At 46.1% G+C, this 27,326-nt stretch overlaps 1 protein-coding gene across 20 annotated transcripts in view; it reads left to right on the forward strand.

Annotated features, from left to right (window-relative positions):
• CADPS (calcium dependent secretion activator) overlaps window positions 1-25,302 on the forward strand; it is a 210,835-nt gene extending 185,533 nt beyond the window's left edge. For all 20 annotated transcript variants that reach the window (XM_025894702.2, XM_025894687.2, XM_025894706.2 and 17 more), the window contains 4 exons: window positions 321-353; window positions 3,410-3,517; window positions 22,135-22,239; window positions 23,983-25,302. In XM_025894702.2, coding sequence (XP_025750487.1) covers window positions 321-353; window positions 3,410-3,517; window positions 22,135-22,239; window positions 23,983-24,162 — 426 coding nt within the window. In that variant the 3' untranslated portion in view covers window positions 24,163-25,302. The remainder of the gene's footprint in view (window positions 1-320; window positions 354-3,409; window positions 3,518-22,134; window positions 22,240-23,982) is intronic.
• Window positions 25,303-27,326: the final 2,024 nt, after the last annotated feature.

A 27,326-nucleotide genomic window follows, 5' to 3' on the forward strand; every position in this document is an offset into this window, starting at 1 on the left:
CCCGTCTTCCCCCGCTCACTGAAGTAGAAGAGGGAGAAGCACAACTCCCACACTATCATCTGTTGCTATTAGAGCTTTAGCAGCAGTAAAGTTACCTCTCAAAAAAAAAAAAAAAAAAAAAACACAACAAAAAAACCCCATGACAACAAAAATACCACCCTTTTAGACAGGAAAGTTAGTTTTATCACTCTTTTCAACCTTCTCAGAATTACATTGTCCCAAGTCTTGGCTGGGCAAGGTCTAAGAGATATTTAAAGAAAAAAAAGAAAAGACCTGAGAAGTTACTAATGGTGTAAACTGTCTTCTTGTTCCTTTTACAGGTGAAGGCTGCTTCCAAATACGTGGATGTACCCGTAAGCACAATTTAAACAACTTCTGTCATAGTAATTTGCATCGTGCTTTGGTTTATGGCATGTGTAGCAACCCACATTATGCATTAGCAGCCAAGACTGAACCATGGGCCTTCACATTTCTAACATTTGAACTGGAAACAATATCTCCATGAAGTTAATAATGAGCAGTTACCCTCTTATGGAGACCTATGAGGCTGTTTAGGCAATAATTTGCAGATGGTGTCAAAAAGGTACCATATTTATGCAATTGGCTTGAATCACATTTAAAAAAAATGGGAGCAGTACATTCTGTTAATTCTTCATCTGGACTTGTACAAATACAGTATAATTTCCAAACAAAAAGGTCCAGACATGTTAGAACTGAGCCAACACACATCTAACACATTAGCTAATCTATTTTATTTTTGTTCTTCTAATTGTTGGTTTATTTTACTCTTTCAGAAAATGACTTTTTTATTACTTTGGGGAAATGGTGATGAGCTAGCAACATGTGTTTGGGAAATTGTTAATGAAAATAATTTTTTCCATTTTTCTGTAATTGGTATAGGAAAACTGTACATGATCTCCTCTAATTAGACCTTGATTCATAAGGAAAAGAGCCCTTAACGTTCTTAGACAGAGCACTTAAGTTGCCAGAAATTTACATTTAAATTAAGTTGAAGTGTAATATATGAATGTTGGCTGGAATAAGGGGTTACTGTAACATTTACAGGCAGAGAGATCCTGAGCAATTGCAAATTAAAAAAGATAAGATCTTAATATACCACACCAGTTCCTGCATCCAGTTAGACTGGACAGTGGAAATCTAGAATAACTCAGTTGAGTTTCGTGACCTGCATGTATAATGTATGTATATTTAATGTGGATGGACTGCTCTACATGCTCTCATATGACAACATGATAAATTTATCAGACAACTTGGACCACATCATCTGCATTTGTGTTTCCATCCCTTTAGTCCAAGATAAACCTTGCCTACAAAATTATCATATTTTGAGCCCAGCATGGAAAAAACAAACTCTTGAACAGTAAGAGGTGTCACCTGGTTTAAAATACCTCAGATGCAGAGACTGGCATCCTGGAGTAATAGAAACAAGATATTTACAGCACTGGGAAGAAAAACTAAGAATTTATTTCTTGCCTTAAAAAATGTGGAGATCCTTCAGTTGAAATTCCTAGTTGTTTGAGTGCATCTTTAAATACTTAGTCATCAGAAATTTGAGCACAGAACAGTAAGTAACTTCTAGAGCAAAGCATGGTCTTCTCTGAGGCCTCTGTGTTCCTGGGAAGTAAAGCACCTTCAAGGAAGTGGTCTCAGTAAAACACTGTGTAACCCTTTCAAGCTTTTCCAAAAGCATTGTACCTGGGACACCTTTGTGAAGTCAGCAGCAGGAGGAGTGGAGTCTGCTCCGATCCTCAGAGCCAGAGAGATGCTCCAGTTCTTTGTGTAAAACAGAGCAGAAATCATTCATCTGAGCGATTTTTTGGCTGTTTCCCCACCTCCCCCTGGAAACGAAGCCACATTACAATGGCTTCCTTGACAGCCTCAGTCTTTTTAATGAAATCAACCACCAGCCCCACACAGCATCCAAACCTGTGTGGAGGCCACCCCATGGTTCACAAGCCACTGCCTTTCCAGGGCAAGGAGAAAGAAAAACCTGTTTGACTAGAGGACAGAGGGGAAATCCTCATATCAAATAGAAAACCATTACTTAAATCTCATTCCAGAAATGTTGTTGCAATTGTCTGGGTACAAACCAATCCATCTACTGCCCTCTTGGAATGGGCACAATCGGCAGACTGAAAATTGCTTGAAAGTGTAACACTTGACTACTGCCACATTTGTGTTGTCCTCATTGTTTTTCAAATTAATACCTTGTCATTGTTGCAGTAGGTGTTAAGAAATGTCACTGCCTCCCCAAGGGCCAAGCACTGGCCCTTTGCTTGATAATTGTTTGCTTTGTATTAAAAAACTTCCTTCCTACTGTTTTCCAAACTGTCCTCATTTTCACCCTGGAAATTACACAGATGTGTTAACTAACTTCAATTTACAGTGGCTGACAATCGTATCTTGCAGAGAAATGATACTCTGTGATCTGAGGTAAATCACAGTAATGGAAACTAATGACACTAGTTATTAACAAACTTACAATGTGCTATGGAAATTTAATATTTTGTGGCAGCTCTTGTAATGACTCGTGTTACCGTATTTTAATGGGTTTCCTTTGAGGTAAGTTTGAATCCAATGTATCAAGGAATGTGAACTCAGAGAGGATTTTTTTGAAAGTATTTTTACATCCACCTGCTTCAGTTCTCATTTTCTTTAAAGGACTGCTGTTATCCCCAAAACCTTGGGTGCTTGTAGGTTACTCTTTAAAATCAGTTGAATTCTGCAGAGAGCTGTAGAGATGCGCCAGCACAGATGTCCTACACTTTAGCAGCAGCTTAAACATTCCTATAGACATACACTCTCTGACTTACCATTTACCCAATTTAATATTAAAAGTAGCACTAAGTTTGAGGTAAAGTCAGGGTTATAAACACCAAAAGAAGGGTGATTTTGGAACACCTCCTGCAACACCAGCTGCTTGCTGCACACATCCTCACACCGCAGAAGAAGCAGCAAGACCTCAGCTCTGGCTGTTTGCTCTCTGCTTTAAGAAACCATAGGGCTTTTGCAGAGAAGATGACACAAGAAAACAACAAATCCCCAGCCCATCTTGCAGGTTCACTCAGTAGGTTGACAGCACCAAAGGTAGTAAGACACTTCTCAGCATCAGTATGTTGAGGAAGAGCTTTATTCCTCTGACCACCTGCACCCTAGGCAAGAGAAGAGAAATGTCTGTGCATGATCCTGTGCTGCACGTGGTATTTTGCTGGGCACAGGGCACAAAGCAGCAGGACTCAGTGTCCATCAGGTAAGGAAAGGGCAAACTGCAGGAGGACAGCAGGAGATGGAGGAGAAGGAAAAGCAGCGACGAGGCTACACAGAGGAGCTGCCCCCTGCGTCGCTATTCATGTTTTTCTCTCTCTCTCTTCTTCTCTCCTCCATGCAGAAGCCAGGAATGGATGTTGCTGATGCCTATGTGACATTTGTCCGCCACTCTCAGGATGTCCTGCGTGATAAGGTCAATGAGGAGATGTATATAGAAAGGTTATTTGATGTAAGTAAATGCCTTCTCCTCCTTGGACACCAAGCAGGAGAGACCCAAAATGTGACAAAATAAGACAGGAGGATAAGTCACATTTTGAGAAAATTTATTGGTTATAGCTTTAAAAAATAAATAAATCTTTCCTTTCTTTCTGACTAAGGCTCGTATCTGCTCTCTGCCTGCTTTAAATCTCTACTCTAGTCTACTGTGTCTTAGTCTGTCTGTGTGTGGATTTTAAGGGAACAGCATCTTCTAAGAGAGCTCTTTATTATGTTTAAGCTTGTGGAAAATCTCTCTGTAGCAGAACATCTCAGTCATTGTTCTCACTGTTAAAATTTGAGCCTTTTTTTGGCAGTAGCATTTGCTAAGGGCCATCTCTTCTGCACATTTTGCATTGTTTCATTGACAAGCACTCCAAACTGACAGCAAATTAAGCATACTAAATTTTAATTTTAAAAGCTAATCAAAACAGAGCTAATTAGGAATGGACTTTGGTATTGCAGGAGGATCATAATGTATCTGACACCAAAGGTAAATTTGAGACATGGTCTCCTTAATGAAGATGGCGTGGTAGGAACTGACCCATATGATCACAGCTAATTTTCTGTTGAATAAGATAAATTCATTGGACTGTGAGAGAACAGTGATCTGTGATGCCCATTTGTTTTGGGTTTGAATGCTTGTTAACAGTATCTCTGTTTCTGTTGCTCTTGTTGCGTTTACAGCCTTTGTGTCCTTGAAGGTTTTCTGTTGACAGCCAGCCTGTAGCATTAGTGTTTCAGTCTCTCGAGGGTATTTGTCCATATCTCAATTTCTGTTTGAAACAGCTTCTGTCCCTACTGTCCTTCCTTCCATTTCTCAGCAATGCCATTTCTCAGTCTTCCGGCTCTGGAACTCTTAACAACCTTCCTTGCTTTCCTTACTCGCTCTTTTGCTTCCTCAGTGTTCAGGAAGAGCTGCTTTTTCCCCAGCCAACCTCCTCCTTCACTCGATACCTCTCTTTCTGCGCATTACCTGTCCCTTAGAAACCTCTTCCTCCTTTACAATTCCCACTCTTTCTTTCCCCCATAACTTGCTGGATTAAAATGGAACTTATCTCTCATGTCAAATGTTTTATCACATTATATCAAGTGGCATGAATTAGAGTCAAATAATCTTACTGTGTACATCTACTAGCATGACCCATATCCACTGAGAATGCCTCATTCATGCACGGAGCACAGCAGTGCTCGCTCCGGGGAGAGTTTGCAGCGCAAGCACCAGACGCAAATCACCCATCAAGCAGGCATGGGGAGAAAAAACAAAACATAAAACAAAAGACTGTCGCTTCCATCTGCAGCGGGCCTGCGAGTGCATTGCTCGTTTGTGTTGAAATTTATTCCACGAGCAGCTAAATTTCCAGAGCTCATCTGGACTGTTCTTTTCAATGCCCACACTGCCTTTTCCCTCATCCTTTCCCTATGATTCACAGTTGGTGTGTTTGTACCCTTTGGGCCATTATTTCCAATTTTCAAAAGGCTGTAATTAACACAAATATTGATTTCAGTTTGATCCACTCGTATTTGGTTTTACGAAGCTGTATTTTTGTTTTAAACAAATTAACAGTTGACATGAAAAAAAAAAAAAAGAGCAGCTCTCTTGGTGGAAAGCAAAAAGCGCAAAACCTTTCTTTCCCTTCCTGCTCTCCTCAAGTCTCCCTGGTCCATGTGGAATTAAATAATCAAGGGTAGTGTTTTTACATTGCTCTGCCTGTTTTGACCCACACTGGCTGAAGGTGGGACTTGCAGCATGTGGGAGCTGTTCCCATTCCTTTTCCCATTCATGTTCCCATCCCTGTTGCCATCCGTGTTCCCCACACCAGTGGGGTGGCGTTGGGACCCGATGCCATTGGCATGTTCGCATGTGTCTGGCGTCCGTGTGCGCCCGCGGGCGGGACGAGCTGCGGGGCTGCTGCTTCACGAGGAGGGAGTGGGGTGTGCCAAGCCCTGGTCACCCGAAAATTGGAACTGTGTGTGGAGTGGCTGTGTATCATCTTTGACAGGTTGCATCTGAAGGAGCTGGTTGCTCCTGTGGTCAGCTCCCATCATGGCTGAGGTGCTCCTGGTGGGTCAGTAGAAGCAGGTTTATGAGTACATGGGGTTCACCAGAGCCCAGACCCCATTTAAATTGGTGCTGTGTTCACCCATGTTTGGGTAAGGACAGGAGCAAATGCTTAACTCTCTTGTCCTGAGCTCAGACACAGCCCTGCAGCCCTTTGCCCTTCTCACCTAACCCAGCAAAGCACCACAGCCGTGGGGTCTTTAAGATTCTTTGGTTATATTTTCCAAGGACATTTCAGGTACTAACAACCTTTTTAATATGAAAGAGAAGGGGAATAATCAAAAATGGTATTTATGATGTTGAGTTAGAGTTGGACCTGATTTTGTTCACTCTTCCCCCAGTGTGGCAGGGGAGCAATCCTCTTAGCTGCAGAATTTTTTCAGGCAATGAGATTATTAACGCTTTCGAGGCTGGCTCCTCCTCTGGCTTAGTGCAGCAGTGCTGGCTTACCCCAGCCAAAGCTCAGTCCAGTTTAAGGTGTTGTATAATGATAGGTGCAGCAGTGGCAGTAAACAGCTTAAACCTTCCTGCAGGCAGGTCTTCTGTGCCCAGTGGGGTCACACTGGAGACACTCGTAGGCTGGGGCTACATCCCCTTTCTGCGCAGTCCTGAGCAGTGCTGGAGCAGAGGTGCACAGGACAAGGTTGTCTGTCATATGTTCTGTGGGGTTTGAGCTCTCACGGGATATTTCTAATCCCCACACTTCTGTGCAATCCTGCCCTGTGCTTCCATTTATTCCCCCTTTGTTTCCTTCCCAGAGTAGAGGCTGCAGAGTGTGTTATGTCCCCACAGAAGCTGGGTTAATATGTCTTTTCTTGGCATTTGCCATGATTTCTTAGCTCAGAAACCATCTCTCTTCCCCTGCACTGCCTGCCCTGCTCACACCTGCAGAAAAGGGCTCTGCTCTTTGGGAGATACTGGTGTTTATGGAAGATTATTGTCATATTTCTGTGTGGCCTATGTGTTAATCCTCTTAATTCTGCAAATTAGTCAGGGTGGGGTTCCCCCCCCGCCCCGAAATAGAGTCATCTTAATTTTAAAAATCTGTATTCTTGGGATCATTGAATGAACAGATTGATTGTGGAGTTCTGCTGGTAATCAAAACCTAACTAGCTTTTTGGCAGTGCTGTTTACTGCAGAGTAACATGACTTATTTACTTGGTCTGGCTCACTAATTTGATAACATTTAAAGCTAAAACACTGTAATAGGGCCCGTTGGTAGAGAGCAATGGTAACAGAAGAGTTTCAGAATAGCATCGTAGCATCCCCTCCCCGCGTTCCTGTGCTTCAGGATTTAAACCCTGTGATACTTTGTACACAATGCAGAAGGATCACAAACTCTGTGTAGTGCCTGATAGAAAGTAAAATTTTAACACTTTCTCCCCAGAAAGGGGGCAGAGTTGATGTGCAGAATGGCACTGTTTATAGGAACAATGAGGCAGAAGCAGGTGGGTGTATCTTAAACATGGAAAAATATCTTCAGAGTGATCTTGAGTCTTCTGACCAGTCCTGCAAAATTCAGGCCCCCTTTGTCTCAGGTCACTCATAGGAATTTCATAGGATCAGAGTTTATAAATCTGAAGGCAGTGGGAGTTTTACTTGTAAGGGTTGTGCCCTTTGGTGGGATTTATTTATAGATCTGTGTATTTGTATATATCTTTACACACACCCTTAGATACTCACAGTAGAGGTTTCAACCCATCAGAACATATGTGATCCAGAAAGTCTATGATTGACTACTAGGTTGTGTGAATGCCAACCCTTTCTTCCTCATAAATTGGTAAACACTAATGTAAAACATAGGGAGACTGTTTCCTCCCCAGCCACACCGAGTAACACGTACACAAAAGGCTACTGAACACTGAGTGAGCTCCCCGAGATCTGCAAATTCCAGCATCCTGATGCAGTCCCTAAATAGCGCAGATGGCATTTTTGTCTCTGATGATTAATTCAATATCTTACCGAAAAAAACAAAAACATGCTTTTGATATGAGATCAAAACACCAAGAGAAGCTCCTAAGATTGCGAGGACCTAAAAAAAAAAAATTTATTTATTTTTTTCCTCCTTGTACTTCTTGAAGACACCAGCCTGAGTAGAAGATAAGGATTAAAACAGATGTGCTTAGTGCTAGTTCATCTGCTTAAATCTAGCAGTCTCTGAGATCAGTGATTAAAAAGCCATCTCTAACTTTGATGAAATCCACTGCAATGGTAATTCTGTGTCTCTGATCGCTGTCTTATGGGCCTCATGTCTGCCTAAACCGGACATAGAAAACATTTCACTGGAGATGATACATGGATTATATGGGTCAATTATACACTTAATCTGCCTTCTGGGGATTAAGTGTGCATAGATTGACCCCGCGTATTTGGCTTGTCCTTGGCAGTTATCAGATCAGGAAGGTTGCCTTTACCAAAAAGTCTGGTAAGAACTTAATCACGCAGTGATACAGCCCACCGAGGTGGCAGCAGCCACCGTGCTTTTTGCAGAAGGCTGTTCTACCATTTCACTGTCACTGTGAGTGTTCAGCTCCCTCGGTCTGTGTCACAGCCGCGATACCAGACGGAGTATTTTCTCCTGAAATGAGAAGCGAGCCCGCTCTTCCCTGCAAGACGGAGATGGCTTTTAGTCTTGGTGGCAGGATGGGACCAGCAGGGTCCAGGGAGCGCAGTGGAGAGACCAGGGTTTGCTCTGCTCTGTGCTGTCCTTGGTGCAGAGGAACAGTCACCCCAGGTCCACTTCCACCAGCAAAGGAGAATCCATGGCTCATCAGCTAGAGGAGCCAACATCTCCTTCCCACCACCTTCGGGGAGGCACAAGCCCTTGGCTGAGACTCCAACACCAAGTTCCATCCTTCAGGATCAGCCCGGTTGGGTTTTTAGGAAGCCCCAGTGATATCCCAAGGCTGATGTTGCATCTGGTGGATTTTGATGGATTTCCTTCCCTCAGCCAGGAGCCCAGCAGGAGTGCAGGGCCTGAAGATACAGTGCAGGACTGTCCTCATGTTTTCAAAACCCTTGCTGGTGACTGACTTCTCAATATCATAATGAGTAATAACACTGTGTGAGTCTCAGACTTCAGCAAAATCCTTATGCAAATTTCCAGGAGCCTGAGTGAGTACTTGTCACTGGTTTACTGCAGGATCCACAGGCAGCTCAGCATATGTCTCAGTACCTACAAATTTGGAGCCTGATATCACACCTGAGTATATTGAAAAAATACAAAACGCAGCTAGATCGGTTAACTCAGCAAGACCTCTGCAGACACTGAAGCATTAGCTTAGTCTTAAAATCAAAGCTTTTGCCCTCAGCAGGGTTACCCACTTGAATTTTGGCAGCTCCTTCAAGGCATGCTTGCAGGATCATGGCATTTCTTGCCGGAACACAAGCCTTGCGTGGCACAATCAAATGCCAGAAGAGAGCCCTTCTCACCCTCCCTTCTCCTCCTCGAACTCAAAAGCCTGGTCGTGAGTCAGTGGAGCTACTCACTGTGAGTTAGAATTACTCACAGGAGGACGGGTTGCAGGATCAGGGGAAGAACGGATATCAGGCTGTGCGCCGGGCTCCCATCTCGTATCTGCTTGTAGCCGCACTCACCGCTCTCTCTTAGACAGACAACAACCTGTTTCCCTCCTACGCAGCAAGACTGCTCATTAGGGCACTAACTCTCTCCCACTCCCATCCTGATATGGCCTCCACGGAGCTATTTCTTCTGCGTTGTTTTTTGCTTTTCTTTTTTTTTCCCTCTTCCCCCCTCCCGAGTGAGTTGTGAAATGAAGACAATTAGGCAGATTGATCTTGAGGAAGTGCAGCTTGCTTTTCCCTCCCTGTGCATCTTTGGAGGAGCCGGAGCCACGCAGCTTTCACTGCCCTTGGCTGGCTCAGCAGGGATCAGACCCAGACCTGGAACTGATGCAACAGCAGAGACCTTTGCTGGTAAAAAAAATTAAATTGTGATGGCAATTATTAGTATATCTTCTAGGGGGCAAATTATCCTTGTTCTGAGGGGGCATAGAGTGCACTGTCCTTCTGCAGCCTCTTTTTCTCCCCATGTGCCCTCTTGGAGCCACATAGGAACAGAGAAAGGAGCTTAGCATGGACACTGCTCCTCATCCTGTTATACTCCCATCCATGAACTTCACACGGCTCCAAGCATGCACTGGCATGTGGCCTCCCTCCTCCCTGGCTTCCCCTCAGCAAGGCTTCTTTTCTGAAGTGCTCATCTAAGTAGGCTCCATTTAATTTATTTTAGGGAGAGTCTTAATAAAATAAGTCCTAGATCTGTCACTGGATTTTACATGCTTGTAAGGGGTTTTTTTCCCTCCTAAATGTCTTTATCAGAACAGCTTTTCATGTTCCAGTAGACATTTGGTTGAAGACAGTTAATTTGATTTCTTTTCCAGAGGAGATTTTCCATTAATCATTCTAAGAAGGCAGACTGATTGCTCTGTTACGTTAAGGTCAACATAGGCTTGCTAACATCATCCGCACCGTGCTTTTGAGCGTCAGAGATTTGTGTTTTGGGGGCAGCCCTGAGTGAAAGATCATTTTATTTCCTGGTAGACGTGAGTGGCCAAGGAGGTTTTGGGGAAGAGGGAGCATGACATCCTCCATCCAGAGAGAGCCTTTTTCTGAGCAGCCTCTCTGCTCCCTGACCAGGCGCTCTCTGCACATTTATAACTGTGTAAGAGTTACACAGTGCCCTCCGAGCTGGAGCTGCCTTCCAGCTTCCTTTAAGAAGCCGTAGCTGACTGGGGCTCCAGTCCTGTGGGTCATCGGGGAGGAGAGCTTGGAGGAGCGGGTGTTGCTCGTGAACCCCAGCCCACGCGGGTCCCAGCTGCGTCCGGGGGTGCGCGGGGCGTGGGAAGGGCCGGGATTTGGGATGCGCGCAGGTGTGCGGGGCTGACCCCGCAGCCCGCGGGGCACGGCTGCGGCGGGGCCGAGCCCCCGCTGCCGGCGGCTTTGCTCCCTCCCTGCGGGCTCTGCAAAGGGCCTTTGCCCAAAGAAACTCGCGGTGCGCACAGGGGTGAGCCAGCGGCCCCTGCGCGGACAATGACGAATTGTCTGATTTCCAGCAGCGCCTTCAATCCCTCTTTTCCTTTTCTCCCCCTGCAGCCCAGCCCCACACAATTGCTGCCGCTGCCTGCGCCAGCCAGCGGTGCGTGCCGGATTAGCCGTCCCAGGTCACTTCGTTTCTCTTGATCTGCAGCTCTTTCCTTTCCCAGTGCTCCCTTAAACCTCGCCCTGGATGTATGATATCAGCATTCAAAAATGCTTAGCAGGACTCAGGCAGGGAGCGCGCTGCATCCGGTGTGTAACCCTAGGAATGATACCAGGGGAGCTGCTCCCTCCTGCACTCAGGACTGAGGTATCCAGGCAGCCCATAGCTACTCTGTTTTTGAATTTGAAGGCTATGAAAGAGGCTGAAGTTTATCGAGTCCCACTTTGTGACAGCTTCCAGTTCAAGCTGATAACAGGTGGAATGGAAGTATTCCCTAGCAGGCATTGCTGTATTGCATCTTATTGAGCAGCTCTGCAGCCAGTTCTGCCATTGCTGCCTCGCACTAACAGGGCCCTGGAATCGGGACAGAAAAATAGCAGCACTTTGTGTGGATATTGTATTTTACTAGGCTGCTTTATATAGAAACTCAGATTTTAACATGGCAGCTTCATTTCTTTTTTGAAAAATGGAAATAAGCAGAGAATATTTTATAGGTTAAAAAAAGTATTTCACAACAAGCATCCATACAGGAGTGGTTCTGTGTGTGCGCGTGCCTTCAGAGGTTTTTATGCAGAGGCTCTTTCATTTAGGAAAAGCGAGGTCTGCAAAATCCTGCAAAGCAGTAGGGCTTTTTGGGTTTAATTTGGCAGTTCCCACTGAGTGCTGTGCACTTTGCTGAGCTGTATCTGCAGTGAAGGAGAGAGGGCCCAGCACCCAGAGCCCACCTGAGCTGTACCCAGGTGCTAAGGACTCAACCCTGTGTGTGCAGGGACATGGGATGCTCCATGCCAACACAGCCTGGAAAGGCAGAGTCTTCCAGCTCAGGGGTGCACGTAGCCAGGACAGGCTTTACCTGTTACCCGAAAGGCAACGTTTTCTGGAGATGTATAACTTGGTGTGTAAACAGGATTGGGGCTGTGCAGTCTCAGAGGGGAAAGGAGGCACCCGCTGAGGTGCTCAGCCTGCAAACCTAGCAGGTTTAAGTATGGGATGTCCCTGGTTTGAGGACATTGTGGATGAGAGAGAAGCTGGAGGTGCTGCCAGAACCAGTGGCAGTGGGCTTCCTTCCCAGATCACTGTGAGCACTGGCTCCGACATCCCTCCTGCACCCTGCCACGGATCAGTAGCTGTTTGCACATGGGTCTCCCTCACAGGTTTCTCTGCCTGCTGCCCTCTGTCCAGCCCTGACCAGCGTGTGGCTCAGGGCTCAGAGTGTAGCAGCACGTGGCTGGTTTGGATTCAGAGATGGTCTGTGCATGATCTGGCACCGGTGTTTGCTCACAGCAAACCTGACTGAGACCAGGGCATCCGCAGCTGTAGGAGGCAGTAACCGTTTCCATGAGATCCTTTCCTGGGGATAAGGCTCAGGGAGTCATTGGTACATCCACCCATCACCTCTGCCAGGGGTGTGAGTGTGTGGCTCTTGGCTAGGCAGAGACTGGTGTCTGGCTGTCAGAGCAGACTACCCTGATGTACAGCTCAGGAGCACCTGAATAAGTACAAGACAGATCCCCAGCAGATTTGTTCCTCCCCCAGTGAAGGAGCAGTACCATTGCAGGTCCATCTCTGGCTGTGTCCCTGCCATGGGAAGCCTTTGCTGGTGTGATGAGAGCACATGGATCACTTGCAAAGCCACTGAGGGGTGGTGTAAACAAACCTGCACCCACCACAGCAGGTGGAGTTGCAGCTGCACAGAACACGTGTAGGTGTTACAGGTTTGTGCAGCACCAAGAGTGGGGGGTGTTAGGGATGAGCTTCCTGGGCGTGTGTGTTTGCTGGGGACCTTGGCCCCACTGACACAAAAGATGCTGATCCTCCTTGTCCTCTCCGAGAAGGAATAAAATCATTCTGGGTTAAGAGCAGAGAGAGATCTGCAGCAAGGAGCGTGCAGGATGGGCTGTACCCCTTTGGAGGGCAGGGAATTTGTGTGTTTCCACCAGCACACAATGTACCCACTGGGACCCCTGTGCCTCCCTCCCATTAACACCTGTGGCACCGACCTGCCGAGCCCTGCTGGGTCCAACTTCCAGCCAATTAAGGGTGACACAGCAGCCTGAGCACACCCTGATGCTGAGATCCCCAAACAGTGGGTGATCTCAGGTGCCATATGTACTGCAAAAAGCGTGCAGCACCTCCACACGCCGGGGTCTGCGCTGCTGCCTTCGCTCTGGATGCTCTTCCCTGCTGGAAGGCAGAGCTCTTACGCGATTCAGAGTTGTTTTGGGGTTTATTTTTAGGAAGAGGGGAAAAAAAATAATGTAATTCGGTGATGCCATTTGCATCCTAGACAGGTGATGAGTCGCTCTGGCTAGCAGCTTAACCCTATTAGGCAACTTTGGGACTGTGACTTTATTAAATAATAATACAAATTATTTTAATATCAAGACTCTGACTTTGTAACCTCCTTGTATAGCTACATTGTCAACGAGAATGAAATTTCGTGGTTAAGGAATATAAAATAGAGTAAAAGGCATCCAGAAATCACAGCTCTGGGGTGGATGTGTAAGAACACGCTGTGTGTACTTGCAGTGATAGCATTATAGTGGTAAAAAAAAAAATCCCAGGAAAAAAACCTGCAGCCGTTTACCTCAGTAATAGCTCAGTGCAAGTGTGACCTGGGAGAATCGAAACAGTTTCACGAGGCTTTGATAGAATAAAATCATAACTTTTATTAAAAAAAAAAAAAAAAGACCCTGAGGTTTCAGGGGATTTTTATCAAATTGCTAGCACTTTGCCAGATCTCTAGAATTTAATGTGGACTTTCCTAGAGAGGTTTAATTCGGAATATGAAGGTCATGTTGCCTGCTGTGAGGACAGCTCACCCAGAGCCCTGCCGAGCACGGCTGGCAGAGGGTTCACTTGTACGGGCGAGGGGAAGGCGTGGAGTCCAGTTTGGCAAAGGGGTCACGGATCCCAAACACTGCGGGTTTGGGCGCACTGTTCCTGAACACACCAACCCAAAGACCCTGCAGAGAAGTTAAATTAGCACGCTGCAATCTGTTACCATAACTTAGGTTTATTTTCTGAAAGATACTTTCCCAAGGGTGTGAATCTGGGGGGGAATTACTTTTCTAACAGCAAACTGAGGGCTGCCTGAAGCCCTCCCGGTGCTCTGCCCTTGTGTGCTCCGTAGAGCTACACCAACAGACCTGCTTTTGATGTTGGCTTTTGCATACCTAACTTAAAGAATTTTGTGCAATAGAAAAGCTGCTTAATGACCGGACAGCGTTATTATCTGGCGTGCGGCGGCGTAGCAGGACAATAACTATTTATTTACTCTTTGTGGATAATGTTCTGTTATTTTCTAGTCTTTGGCAATAGCAAGAGAGCATCTGATATATACAATATTGGTGTGTATCCAATTGTTTGTGAACATCCCAAGTTTTGAAACATGGTTGTGAGAGAGGAATATAAGCTTAAGCTTGAAAGGCTAAAAAGCAGAAAGCCCCACACGCAAATGCTATTATGCACTTAATGAGGCAGGGTTTAAAAAAAAAAAAATCAGCCACACAAGTTGGTTTTATCAAAGAAAATGTATAAATAACAACCAGTGATTCAAAGTGCCTCACAAAGGGAAAAGCAGGGACGGGAAGCTAGCACTTCACTTGTGGCATTCAGATAATAGTATTTACTACACTAATCTTTTGGGCTTAGCAATTGACAATCAATATATTATTATCAACAAGCGTTAACGCAAACAAAAAGCTTCTATTTCTTTTTTAACCGTGTTTCCCTAAGTCCCTTAAATTTAATTAAAACCGGACAGCTCTCCTTCTAGTACAAATTAGAGTTAAAATCATATTAAATATTTGCTCTACGGGAAAACAAAAGTGTCAGCTTGTGCTACCAGGTTTGGCTGCTTCTTTTTTCCTTCTTCTTTTTTTTTTTTTTTTTTTTTTTTTTACACACAGAGGGGAAAAAAAAAATACCAGCTACTCGAAGTTAAAATAAAGTCTCTCTCCCTCCCTCCCCGTCTCCCAAGACTACTGTCTATAACATGTTGTTCCTTATAGAAAGTGGGATATGGTGGCATTTGCTTGATTAACTTGCTCGACAAAAGTGACAGCTGCTGTGGGTGCATGTAGCTAAGCTGCACAGCGCAGTTCCGCCTTTGTACATCTGTCAGCAAAAAAGGAGGAATAAAGAGTGAAAAGAGACAAATTGGTCCCAAAAGGCAATCCATTCAACTCAGGAGGTTTGCTCTATTCAAGCACTCGCTGGGAATCTCAAGTGCTAGGTAGCTTATTCAATTTCATTCATTCTTTAGAATGAGCCCACAAGTGTTTAATTTCTTATTCTGTTGAATAAAAGGGGGAGCTTTTTTTTTTTATTGGAAGCATTAATTGTAAGACTAGCTGATCAATGCCTGCGATATTAACTCATTGCTTATTTTATGGTTAGCTCTGTGCTCCAAGAGCCTCAGCCACTAAACTTCATTTCTCTAACATGGGCAATATCACACTGATTTCTCTGCTTCTGGAAAACCCAGGCACTCAACAGTGCACTTGATCCCCTGAGCCTTGGCCCCTGCCCGGCTTGGGGGAATGGTCCAAATCCTTGACAGGTGTAAATCCAATGAGTTGCTGGGTCATTATTGATGCCACCCATGGCTGCGGCCGGGACACAACCGAGCCAGATGCTCTTTGCCTGGGGGTTCAGCCCTGAGCCCACTGCAGGTTTGGCCCTCTGTGCTGGAGGAGGGCTTGTAGCTCCAAATGCTGAGCTGCGTTTGGGTGGCTCTTTGGTCCCTGGGGAAGGGCACAGGAGGGGGAGTCCATCAGCAGGGCTCTGAGGAGTAATACCCGGTGCAGTGGATGGATTTTGTTGAGTAGTGGGAAGAAAAGATGATGAATGTGTGGGATGTGGTTTGCTGCATGGGTAGTTGTTTGCCTGCCATCCAGAAAACTTATGCTTTCATGGGAGAGATGCGTCTTTCTTCTTCATCGTGTGGCAGAAGGTCCATCCCTGTCTCCTCATTGACACTGGGGACCAGAATGGTGTGATGATGTGTGTGCCTGAGGGCCAGTGGCTCTTTGCCCACCACAACTCTGCCATGTCCTGCTCCAGGGCCACCACCATGTATCTTAAGCTTTTCAGATACATTTGTGTCACCAAGGCCCTGTCCCTGCTCTTCCCCCCCTCTCCTGGCTGTGAGTCAGCCTGGGGCACAGCACATCTTTTGCAGCAAGACAAAACCTGGGTTTCCAGAACAGCCTGAAAAATAGCTGGGGCTCAACTCTGGCAGCCTGGTGGAGACTTCAGTAGCACTGGCTGGGAGCAGAGCAAGAGGCACGCTCCATCCCACCACTGCTTATCCACATCCAGCACCCTGTCAGAACTGGCCTTTTTAGGAGGCTCTCAAACTGGGATCTCAGATGCTGCCATGTACATTCGGACTTCTGAGAACATCTCTTTATTTTTTGTAAACAAGAATAGGAATTGCACTGGTCTCTATGCTTCATGTACCCGTTTTTACTAAGTTTTTGGAACTGCCTGGGATCAACAGCGAAAGAAACATTGGGGGAAGGTGGAGAGGAGCACTTTGGTGGCCACAGAAGACTGAAGGGACAAGAGTGATCCTTCCATGACTGCCAAGGAGCAGCCTGGCCTTTGGGCTGCAGCAAATTCTGGTGTACAATGCTGGCTGTGCTTACAGGGCACTCCGGGGGTGAAGGCAGGAGTGCAGGCAGCACCCAGGCTCTGCTCCCCTCCTCCAAGCAAGTCTTCCCACAACGCTGGGAGCTGTGTGCATAAGGCTGGTTCCCGGACAACACATCCCTGTGCTGCTGCATCCGTACCTTCCCTGTGGAGAGGACACCTGCCAAGGGGAGGTGGCTGCCCTGAATGCATGTGACAACACCAAAGACCCAGTTTGATCTCAGAGGCACCCTGGATGGGGATGGACACAGCTCTGTGGCCTGTCACCTACTGTCAGCAGTTGTAAATCAGCACAGCCCCACTGTGCCTTCCACCAGCTGAGCTTCTGGCCCTTTGGATGGGGACACAAATGCCAGAAACAGACTTGGTAAATTTTTTAATTTTTTTTTTTTCCTGGCTGATCAAGTCACTTTGAGTGAGGGCTGTTGCCTGAGAGCAGGTTCAGTTTTCCATTGGTAAATAAGACTCACGTTCAGCCCTTTCCTCTCTCCCTTCCTGCCTCTGTGGTCCCCTCACTCCACGCTGGCCGACTCGGGGATGCTGCGGAGGCGGCCGCCCAGCATCCAGTCCCTCATCTTTGAAACACCTTGAATTCAAGGGTTCATTTCAAAGCTGCCTTTCAGCATTTCAAAACAAGCCCATGTCCCGGACAAAGAGAGGGAGCCAGCCGGCGTTCGGAGCCTCCTTGTGCAGTGTGTGTCACAGTTTTAAATAGATTTGCCCTGCTTGGATTGGTTCTGGTTGGAAAGCGAGTACTGAAATGAGAGGTCATAGGGGAGAGTTACTATGGTAATTGAGTAGTATCACCAGTAGTTTTGCTCTTATGAGCATTAAAGCACATAATAATAGACAAACAACAGTGGTTAAAGCAAGCAGGTAGGATTACTATGTTCTTTTGTCAGAAGTATATAATGTCTTGTAGTCAGTTTTAAAGACTTCTCAACCCCCAAATCCACCCAGCAGTCACCTGCTGAGTAATTTTGTATGCCTAATCTCTAGCCCTTAACTACAAGCTTTCTGCTAATTTGAGGCAAATGGGTATTTTTGACACTAAATAGGGCAGTAAAGAATCCCTGACCTAGAAAAACTCCATTCCAAGGCACTGAGAGCAGAAAAATATTCTTTCAGCATCCTTGTGAGACCTTTGGAATGACATAAAATAGCTTTGACTAAACTGTGCTGCAGCCTTCGATTAATGGTTTGCAGAAACTTGCTGAACATCCCTACTACAACTTCCCCCATAAAACTTGTCACTTCAGATTGCCATCAGCCACCACAACAATAATCATTTCATGCCTATTGCTAATTGCAAGCACAGCTGAGGCTCAGCGGGGTGCTCTTGCACAGTCCCAGGCCTTTATACCAGCCTCAATCTGTTGTATGGCACTTGTTCACACACAAAAAAACTACCAGTAAAGGCAGAAAGAGGCAGAGTCACAGGTTCCTTGTAATCCCTCTGCTACCCTGCTGACAACCCAGCCCTATAAGCATTCCTGGTTTTGTCCCACTCTTTACAAAAGCTGAAGTGACCTTAAGCTACTAGTATGTAAGCTTTTGAATGAAGAATACAGCTCCTTCAGGTGCCTTAAGAAGCAGTGTTGCATCTGGCTTACGAGATTCTGTTTGCAGCACCCCTGGAGTGAGCTGTGGCTTCCTGTAACATGTAAAATATGAGTGTGAACTCAAGGTTCATGGCAAGGAACAGGAGGTCATGCTTCCATTCAGCTCACACCAAAGAAGACGGGGGTTTGCAGATGTTCCTGGGTATGTGTAATGACACCACCTCCCAGAAAGCGCAGGAGCCCAGCATAGGGCTGATTTTTGATAAAATGTGCCACACTCAGTGTGTTAGTTGCAGATTAATTCATATCAATTTCTGAAATTTATGTATTCAGAGACAAACTTGCTATTTCAGCAACTTATTGATCATGCTTTTGCATTCAAAAAAAAAAGACAGGGGAACAAGGAAGCTTAATGCTTGAGTTGGCTGGGATGTTGGATGGACAGTCATGGAAGTCCACCCCTTGGCATGCTCCAGCTCCTCTACTGCCCATCCTGGAGCATCCCAGCCAGCCCATGGCCTACCTGATCTACCCAGGCTGGCACCCAACAATGAGGGTCACTGTGACATAGAGGAGAACTGGAAAACTAACTTGAAAGAGAGACTGAATTCCTGGCCATGCAGTTACATCTGTTTGCTGTGCCTGGGCTCTGAGAGCACCCAAAGAGTATCTGCATTTCCTCTGCTGTGAGCTGGGTCATGGTGCAGCAGCAGGCTTGTCTCTGCCAGAGACCTGCTCCCTTCCCTACTGACATCCGAGTGGATGTGTGGTATCCACCATGCATCCACCAGGATGCAGCCTCCACAGCCTTTCCTCATGCTGTGCCCCCAGACTGAGTGTGTTTTCCTCCAGGTGACACACAGGGATGCCAATTTGCACTGGTAATGTGTGTGTGCCACGGTGGGTTATCCGTGGGGTTTGGTCCATAACCATCAATGAGGTCTACTTGTTCTTTACAACCAGGTGTGAGGAGTTCTCAGAAAATACATTTACAGAATTTATTTTGGTGTGCCCATGCCACAGCTGTGCTGGGGCTCCAGAAATGTGCCTGAAATGTGTTGCAGCCCCATGGCAAGGCCCCAGAGTTCAGTATTTGGGCTGTGACCTCTGCATCTCATCTATGGGAACAAGCCATAAGGCTGGAGCTAGATCCCCAAGGAACCCTGTGTCCCTGGCATGTACCCCACTGCCCTGGAGGGAATGGCAGACCCCCCCAGGGAGAGCGAGGTGGCCCCTGTCCCCACAGGACCACTCTGTGCTCTTTTGTCTGAGATGATCACATTTCTGTTCAGGAGCATTTGGCTTTGTTTTTGTTTTTTTAATAATATAATCATATGCAAATGTTATCTTCTTTGGTAGGTTAGTCATGAATCAGAGGGCTTGTGCGTCTTATAGCACATCAACACTAGTGATAGCTAAAGGGAACATTTAATTTATGGGCTAACTTATTTTTATGAATATGCAGGGCTTAAATTCAGCAGTTGGTGTGTGCTCTATGAAGTGACGTGACGGTTTTGTGTATCAAGATCAATGAATTAGACTTTGTCTTTTTCTCATAAAGCAGAAAGTCTTTGGAGTAACTTGGCTTTGAGAAAAGAGAGCTCCTTTCATGCAGCCGAGCAATGTGCCTGGCTGAGCCCTTGTCAGCCAGTGCTCAAGAGGAGAAGGGTGTGATTCAGATTTGGCTCCGAGGAGTTTGCATCTCCCCAGAATCCAGCATGTTGAAGTGCCTACCCAGAAACACAGAGAAATGTTTTGCTTGCTCTGAAGGTCTCATAGCAGCAAAGCCACCTTGCCATAACCCCGGGGCAGAGGTTATAATTTCTGTTTGGGATCTGCACAGCTGTGTAGGCGTGTGTGGCGTGGGACAGACAGAAACGGCGGGACCTGCCCCTGCTGGGGACGTCTCATCTCATGAGGAGGTGACATAAACACCCGGCAGATCGTTGTGTGGAAGACGGGAGGCGGCAGTGGAAGGGCGAGGGCGTGCACGTGTAACATACGGTCGCTCCGTTCCCCCGGGTTTTGATTTAAAGAGGCGGCAGAAGGAGGCGTTTGGGTGACCTGGGCATCCGTGTGCCAGCGCAGCCCCAGATCACAACTGGTGTCACCCAAGAGCACGGCTCAGTTAAGCACACTGATGGCAGAAAAGCAGCGTTATGAACGTTAATGATTCCTCTGTTTTGCCCACGTGGACCTGCAGCATTTCAAGGCACCTCAGGCAGATCCCCCAGTGGCAGCAGTCGCTCTGTGGCACCACCGGTTGACTGCTGGCTGTCCTGGGTTGAAGCACTGAGGGGTCTCTGGGGATATTGAGAGATGCTCTGACCCCCCAGACTAGTCTGAATGATTGAAAGGTATGAAGCCCCACCAGATCTTCATGTCTCCTGTGCTGGTCAGGCCCACGCCATTTAACCAAGGTGCTTCACTCACAGTTCAACCCCATCTGACATCAGGACCTCAAGTGACAGCTGACAGTGCCTGAGCTTGACTTCGGTTGTGGCAAGAGCTCCTGCTTGCCAGCCTCCATTAGTTTCATCCAAGCTCTTGCCAGCTTTCCATTGTGGAGATGAAGGGTCAGCAGAATCACTGCCAGAAGTTGCACAAGGTGTAAGCATTGAGCAAGAGGTTACCATGTGCCATTTCTTTGGTGGCTTTTCTGCCTCTTTATTTCCTCCTGGTGTAGAAATAGAAGTATGGGAACATCTTTGTTGAAGTCAGGGGGAAAACTCTTCCCTGTGCAGCATGTCTAACCTCTGCTCTCTATTCCTGGTGAAGGGTGGTAGCTCCCATGTGTGTTACCATACAGTTCAGTGATGTGCTTTGAGCCCACATTTCTGTGATGCTGGGCTGGTTTAGCTTAGACTCATTTGTTTGCTTTGGTGAGTGCCAATGTTGAAGGGTGGAGGGCAACAAATCACAATTACAGCATGTTCAGTTGTCTCCATTCACCTGCTGAACCAGCAGCTTCTACAACCAGTGGAATGAGAGCATGTTTCTGTGTCAGAGACCCCCACCCAAAGGTGCATTGAACTGATGTGAGGTTTCAGGCTCATTGGGAAGGAGCTGCATCCCACACTAACGTGGATGGTGCTCAATCAGGATTTTCATAAACTGGTCTGGTGGGGTTTCTTGAGTATTTTTAACTGTTTCTAGATTAATTGCAGCTGGTCTGCAGTAAAGGTTTTGATCTCTGTGTGTAAGAGAGATCACGAGAAGGGTGCGACTGCGCATACAGAGGCGTGATGAGTTTCTGTCTGCAGCCCGCTTTGTAACCAGCCCTTGTGCTGAGAGCCATGGGGAGGTTTCTGTGATTCCCCCCCTCCCAGCCCCTGCTTTTCCTTCTCTCAGGGCTCACTGCTCGTCTGTGTGGCGTCAGACGTGCCATGTCAGCCCTGCGTGAGCAGGGCGCTGATCCACAGCCCACCGGAGACTTCCTGCACTGGGGGAACGGCAGGCTGCTGCCACACTGCTGCAAGCCTTTTTCACAGACAAGCAGCAAAATTTTCAGCCCCTGGAGGGGCCCTGTGAGTTCAGCAGCTTGAAACAAGCTCATTTCTTTGCTGCTTTTCCATTTTTCATAATTGTGAGGGTGAAACCAAAGCATTTCCCACACAGCCTGGACAGGCACCCGTAGGTGCTTACACCAGCATTCTGCCCCCCAGCCAAACCTTGCCCCACACGAGCCTCCCCTCAGGGAACCAGACTCGCCCTGTGGCTGTTTGTGGTTGAATCTGAAGATGGTAAGTAGCTTGAGAGTGGGACTGACACACTTAAAGGCAGGGTTGTGCTCTCACTGTGGGGGGGAAACAGGTTAAAACATGGCTTGAGCCAAATGCACACCACCGCTGGCAAGTCCCATCAATGGCAAAATCAGATTACAAAATCTTGCAGCATTACTGGTGGTCTCTTATTAAGCTTGCTGTTAATATTATAAAAATTCGAAAGCTCATGCATGGAAATTCTGTGTAAAAGCAGATGCCTGTCTCCCCTCTAAGTGTGTGGCTGGCTGGTGGGGAAGGTCGGTGTCATGGGGTGTTGGGGGCAGCCCTGACGTGGTTGCTGGAGAAGTCCTGTCTCTCTTGCAGCAATGGTACACCAGCTCGATGAATGTCGTCTGCACCTGGCTGACAGACCGCATGGACCTGCAGCTCCACATCTACCAACTGAAAACTCTCATTAGGATAGTAAAGGTAATCACCCCGTGTGTTTTCCCCTTGCTGCTGGGAGGAGCGTGTGTGTGTCTGCATGTGTGGCATGTTGTCTTAGGCAGACTGTCACCCGCAAATAAATTAAGCCTTTCATTAAAATTCTTTTTAAAAATTCAGATAGTTGTGTCTAGGGCAGGTAGCACGCAAAATTGAAATGCATAGCGATGCAAAATACAGGTGTGCAGGTAAGAACAAAGTAACTCCTTTCATTAAAAAAAAACCTCTCTTGTTATTTGACCCTACCTGTAAAGTGCATGCACTGAAATTAGCCTTTCTGGGGACAAACCTGCTGATCACACCGATGAACTCCAGTGTTAAAATGGGTTAAATCAATGCAAAAGTTTTTAACACTGTTTTACTAGAAACATTTAAGCCCAACTGTGGCTTGTGACTATTGTCAGAATTCAAATGAGAGATTGTTCTCATAATTAGTTGAAGTTGTTTCTTTTACAATGACTGTATATAATCAACTCTAAGAGATCATAAAGGTGAGATAACATACCCTGAAAGTAGCATTTTTTTTTCCTTAAGGGCACGTGTATGTGTATATGTGTGTGTGCATGCCTTGGACTAATGATAATTATTTCAGTGTGAAATCACAGTGGTTTACATGAAATAATAAGATCACAGAAGGGGGTAAATATATTTTTGATCATTTTAGGTTCTATCTAAGGCTTTTTGGTCTAGTATTTTATAATGTTTATGGTCTTGTGTGCAGTGAACACATTGAAGGCATGAATAAATTAAAACTGAGATGTATTAAATGTGCTTTTCATAACTGAAAACAGGCACAGACAAATTATTTCTACTTGTCAGCTAGCTGAGGAAAGCTTTCTTCCTTGTGCTTTATTTATACCAATATTACGTTCAGAAGCAGCTACAACAAACCCAAGGACTTTCTGAAATAGCAGAACAGTAAATAGTTTCCACACAGAGCACAGAGCAGAATTAAATGAACAACGAGACCAGAGTTTTTATCTCACAGAGTCGAAAAGTTTATAAACATAAATTCAAATGAGAGATGTTAATTGTAATAACAAGGGAAATACGGGAACCATGGAACTGCAACTCCAATTTGAGGTGAAAAAAGAGAGATTTAAGAAACACATGCCGTGTGCTTATATTTATACTTCAATAATTTCCTCCAGTATCCCGGACTTAGTTCATTTAATCCCTATACTGTAGGTAGGATTGTTTAATACGGAGCATTCCGGGAACGTGTAATCACGTCGGCGGTTATGGGCGATCAGCGTTCTGCTGCATGAGGGAAAATAAATGACTTCACAGGCAGGATGAACGCAGCCAGGAGCAAGGGAAGTTAGCTGGAGCAGAGCCCTTATCTCTTGTTTGATGTCTTTTTAGACCCCAGCCTCCCTGATGCAAAGCTGCCCTGAGCAGTCCCGCACGTCCCTGCTTTGAAGCCACCCAGCCCGGCCACCCCGCAAGCCCACAAAGGCAGGGCTGGAGTTGCAGAGCTGTAAATTTTTTTGCCCAAGGCACCCTAAAGGAACCTCTGCCATGGCAAAGTGGTGGCCAGTGCATTGTCTGGGGCGATGCAAAATGTCCCTGGGGCTGGGATTTCTCTGGCATCACAGCCTCTTCCATTAGCGGCCCCAAGCCCCCGGCACAGGGGCACAGGCTGGCCCCTGAGGCAAAGCAGGGGAGCTGGTGTGGGCCCTGACCTCTCCCTGTTGTCTCCTTCCTCTGTGCCTCTCCCTGCTTTAGAAAACATACCGGGATTTCCGATTGCAAGGCGTGCTGGACTCCACCTTGAACAGCAAAACCTACGAGACGATCCGGAACCGGCTGACGGTAGAGGAGGCGACGGCGTCGGTCAGCGAAGGCGGAGGGCTCCAGGGGATCACCATGAAGGACAGCGATGAGGAAGATGAAGAGGACGACTAGGGAGGCTGGGGGTCGCCTGGTATCCGTGCATGTACCTCGTCTGTAACTCAGTTAGCCACATTAGGAATTTTTATGTCAGCTCTCAATGCCCATGAGAAGTTTACCAATACAAATGCCATGTTAGCTGTGTGGTAATAAGATTAGCACCTCTCTTTGATTCATCAGTTTCCTAATTTCATATCTCTATGTTCATAAGCAATATGGAGCACCATTGTTTAATACTGTTAATGGAAAAACTACATAGAAAACATGCTAGGTGTGTCCCTGTTATTAAAGTTTAAACAATGCTTCATTAATGTACTGTATATACATTGATGGTAAATTGTTGTGAAGATGAGTGACTCGAGTCCTTTCATTTCTTTGTTTCTCTTCTGTGGATGCCAACTGCTTAAAATTAATAAAAAACCAGCTTTGTTTTTAAAAGAAGAACCAGGCAATTACAAATGATTTTTTGTTCTCTCTGTTCATTTGAAAACCAGAAAACAAACAAACCCAGACAGCCGTTTGAATCATTCTGCATCCTTGTTAATGTACCAGGCTATTCCCTCCAATATGCAGTTAACTCCATAGAGGCTACATCCCAGAGGATTAGTCATTCTAATTGCCACACCAGATTAATCCTATCATTATGGATATATCATGCCACATTACAACTCCAAAGCAGTTGTTTTATGTTGACATTTGCTCCTCTAAATGTTACATTTTTGTTTAAATTTCAAATAACTGTGTATGTACAAAGACAACTTTAATTACAATCTTAGACTATACAAATGTGTTTATAATAATATATTGAATATTTATTTCAGTAGATTGTTACCATAATTTACAATTCCTCTGTTTCACAATGGTTTTTATATATGTCATGTACATTGCATTTTGACCAGTAACTGCATGTCCATCAGTCCCTCCTCCAGAGCTTTTACTTTCTGTGTAAAATAGTGATCCATTTTGCTTTTTTTGCCTTATACAAGCCGACAGTTGTAAAAGTGTGAGAACTGTGGCTTCTCAATAAATAACTATTCAGATGTCCTAATAATAAATTATGGAGTCTTTTTATGTCTGCCTTAGGAAAAAAAAAAAAACAAGACAAGCTGAGATGTAAGAGCCCCCACCTCAGAATAAAGGAATTTTCTTTTCTCATGGGTGTTTTTTAGTTTATTAATTAAGAAGATGGTTTCCTGATTTGCTCCCCAAGGTCAGGGTGGGACTACACTGCCTGCTCCCCAGGTACAAGGGCATTTCTGCAATCACCTCCACAGTCGTGTCCATTGCTATCTGCACTCTACATCCTGTGATTTGTCCCTGGACATCTAATTGCTCTTGTTCAGCCCCTGTTTTTACATGGCCATCAGCCTTGCCCAACACTTACCTTCCTCCAAAAGGCCTCATTTTGTATTTTAATTTCTCCCAAAGCAGCCAGTTGCAGCAGCACTTACACACACAGGGCAGGGGCAGACCCTGAGCTGAAATTAAATAACAGCCTGGTTTGATGGAAAACGTTTAATGGAAACACACTTGAAGTGGTTGCTCAGAGAAGTTGTGAATGCCCCCTCCCTGGAAGTGTTCAAGGCCAGGTTGGATGGGGCTTTGAGCAACCTGGTCTAGTGGAAGGAGTCCCTGCCCATGGTAGGGGGGTTGGAATGAGATGATATTTAACATCCCTTCCAACTAAAACCACTCTGTCATTCTCTGTTAGGTTGAGTTTTCTGAGAGGTTTTGCAGTCCCTCCCTCCCATCAGCCAGTTCAAACCAGAAATGCTTCCTGGTTGCCCAGGTCTCAGTCATTTGAGTCATTTGAGAGAGAAGCAGAAGAGCTGATGTCCTTTATGCCCAAGCACAACATCCTGTTGCCAGCCTGGGGAACCAGGACAAATGTCCACCATCCACAAATAAAAGACAGACAAATGTTGGAAAACCTTCCTACCTGGACAATCCTGATTGACATAATGAACCATTAAACTAAACCAAATTCCAGTGTCCAAAAGCCATGAGACACTCCCTGGATGTATGGGAGGAGACTGGGACCTCTGGAACTGCCTGTGAAGGGGGTGCTGAGTCCCACACTGGGCTGGGATAATTATGGAGCCTGGAGCATATTCACCTGCAGTGCTGGATGTTTGGGTCCCTCCCCCCTGTGACAGAGTTTAGCACCTTGCTGTGGAGGTGCTCTGCAGCCCCACCTGGATGGGCACACCCTGCACAAGCAGCACCCACCTTCCCCGGTGTCCTGCACACACCACCCTCCTGGGAACAGGGGCATTAACAGGGGCTTCACTTCAGGAGTGGGCAGTGGACATGCACATTTAACACCACTGATGTGTTGAGAAGCCATTTGATACATGAGGGTAGACAAGTTTTGAACTCTTGACTGTAGCCCAGCAGACCCCTTCTTGATTTTTGTCTTGCTCCATGCTGCTGATAGAGGGAAGCATTGCTAGGAAGGCCACCTCTGAGGACTTAGGCAGGAACATGGCTTTGTGGCCAGTGACACAGGAAGCTTTTCCCCCTGCTTACCCACCCTCCATCTGTGCAACTACTTGGTCCTAAATCCCCAGAGGAAATGAGTGTTTAAGTCATACTGAGTCTATCAAAACAAGCTCAGGTGCCTCTGCAGGTCTGTCACTGGGATGCATAAAAAACCCATCCATATCTTGACCTCATTTTGCTTGGAGTCTTCAATCCCACCTTGAAGCCCTCACAAGACTTGCCTGACAAAACCAATCTCACAAGACATAAAGCAATGGACATAAATCCTTCTCTCTAGGAGGCTGAGATCCATTTGAGACTCACACACATACTGATGCATGTGTGTGCTCGTGCCCTCTTCATCCTGTCCTTCAGCTGTCCCAGATATTTATGTGAAGGACAACAAGAGGAGGAACTTGGAAAGCCTTACTGGGTTGGCCACCAGGCTGGTAGCAAAGAGCACTGAGGGACACGCAGATTTGTAGCTCCGCTCTCAGGCAGGCAGAGCAGAGCTGGAGAAACAGCTTGATTCTGCTCTTGGAATGGCTCCTTTTTTTTTTTTTTTAACCATAAAATATTTATTGGGTAAAAACACAGCCCACTTCCACCTGCCACCTTTCAAAATAGTGAGCCCTGCTCAGTTTTTTGAATGAGAGTGTGGGCGCAGCCTTCAGGAGATGCTCCTTGGCTGTGCATCG

This window comes from Manacus vitellinus, unplaced genomic scaffold (assembly GCF_001715985.3).
Source record: "Manacus vitellinus isolate BGI_N305 unplaced genomic scaffold, ASM171598v3 scaffold_14_pilon, whole genome shotgun sequence".
NCBI classification, from domain to species: domain Eukaryota; kingdom Metazoa; phylum Chordata; class Aves; order Passeriformes; family Pipridae; genus Manacus; species Manacus vitellinus.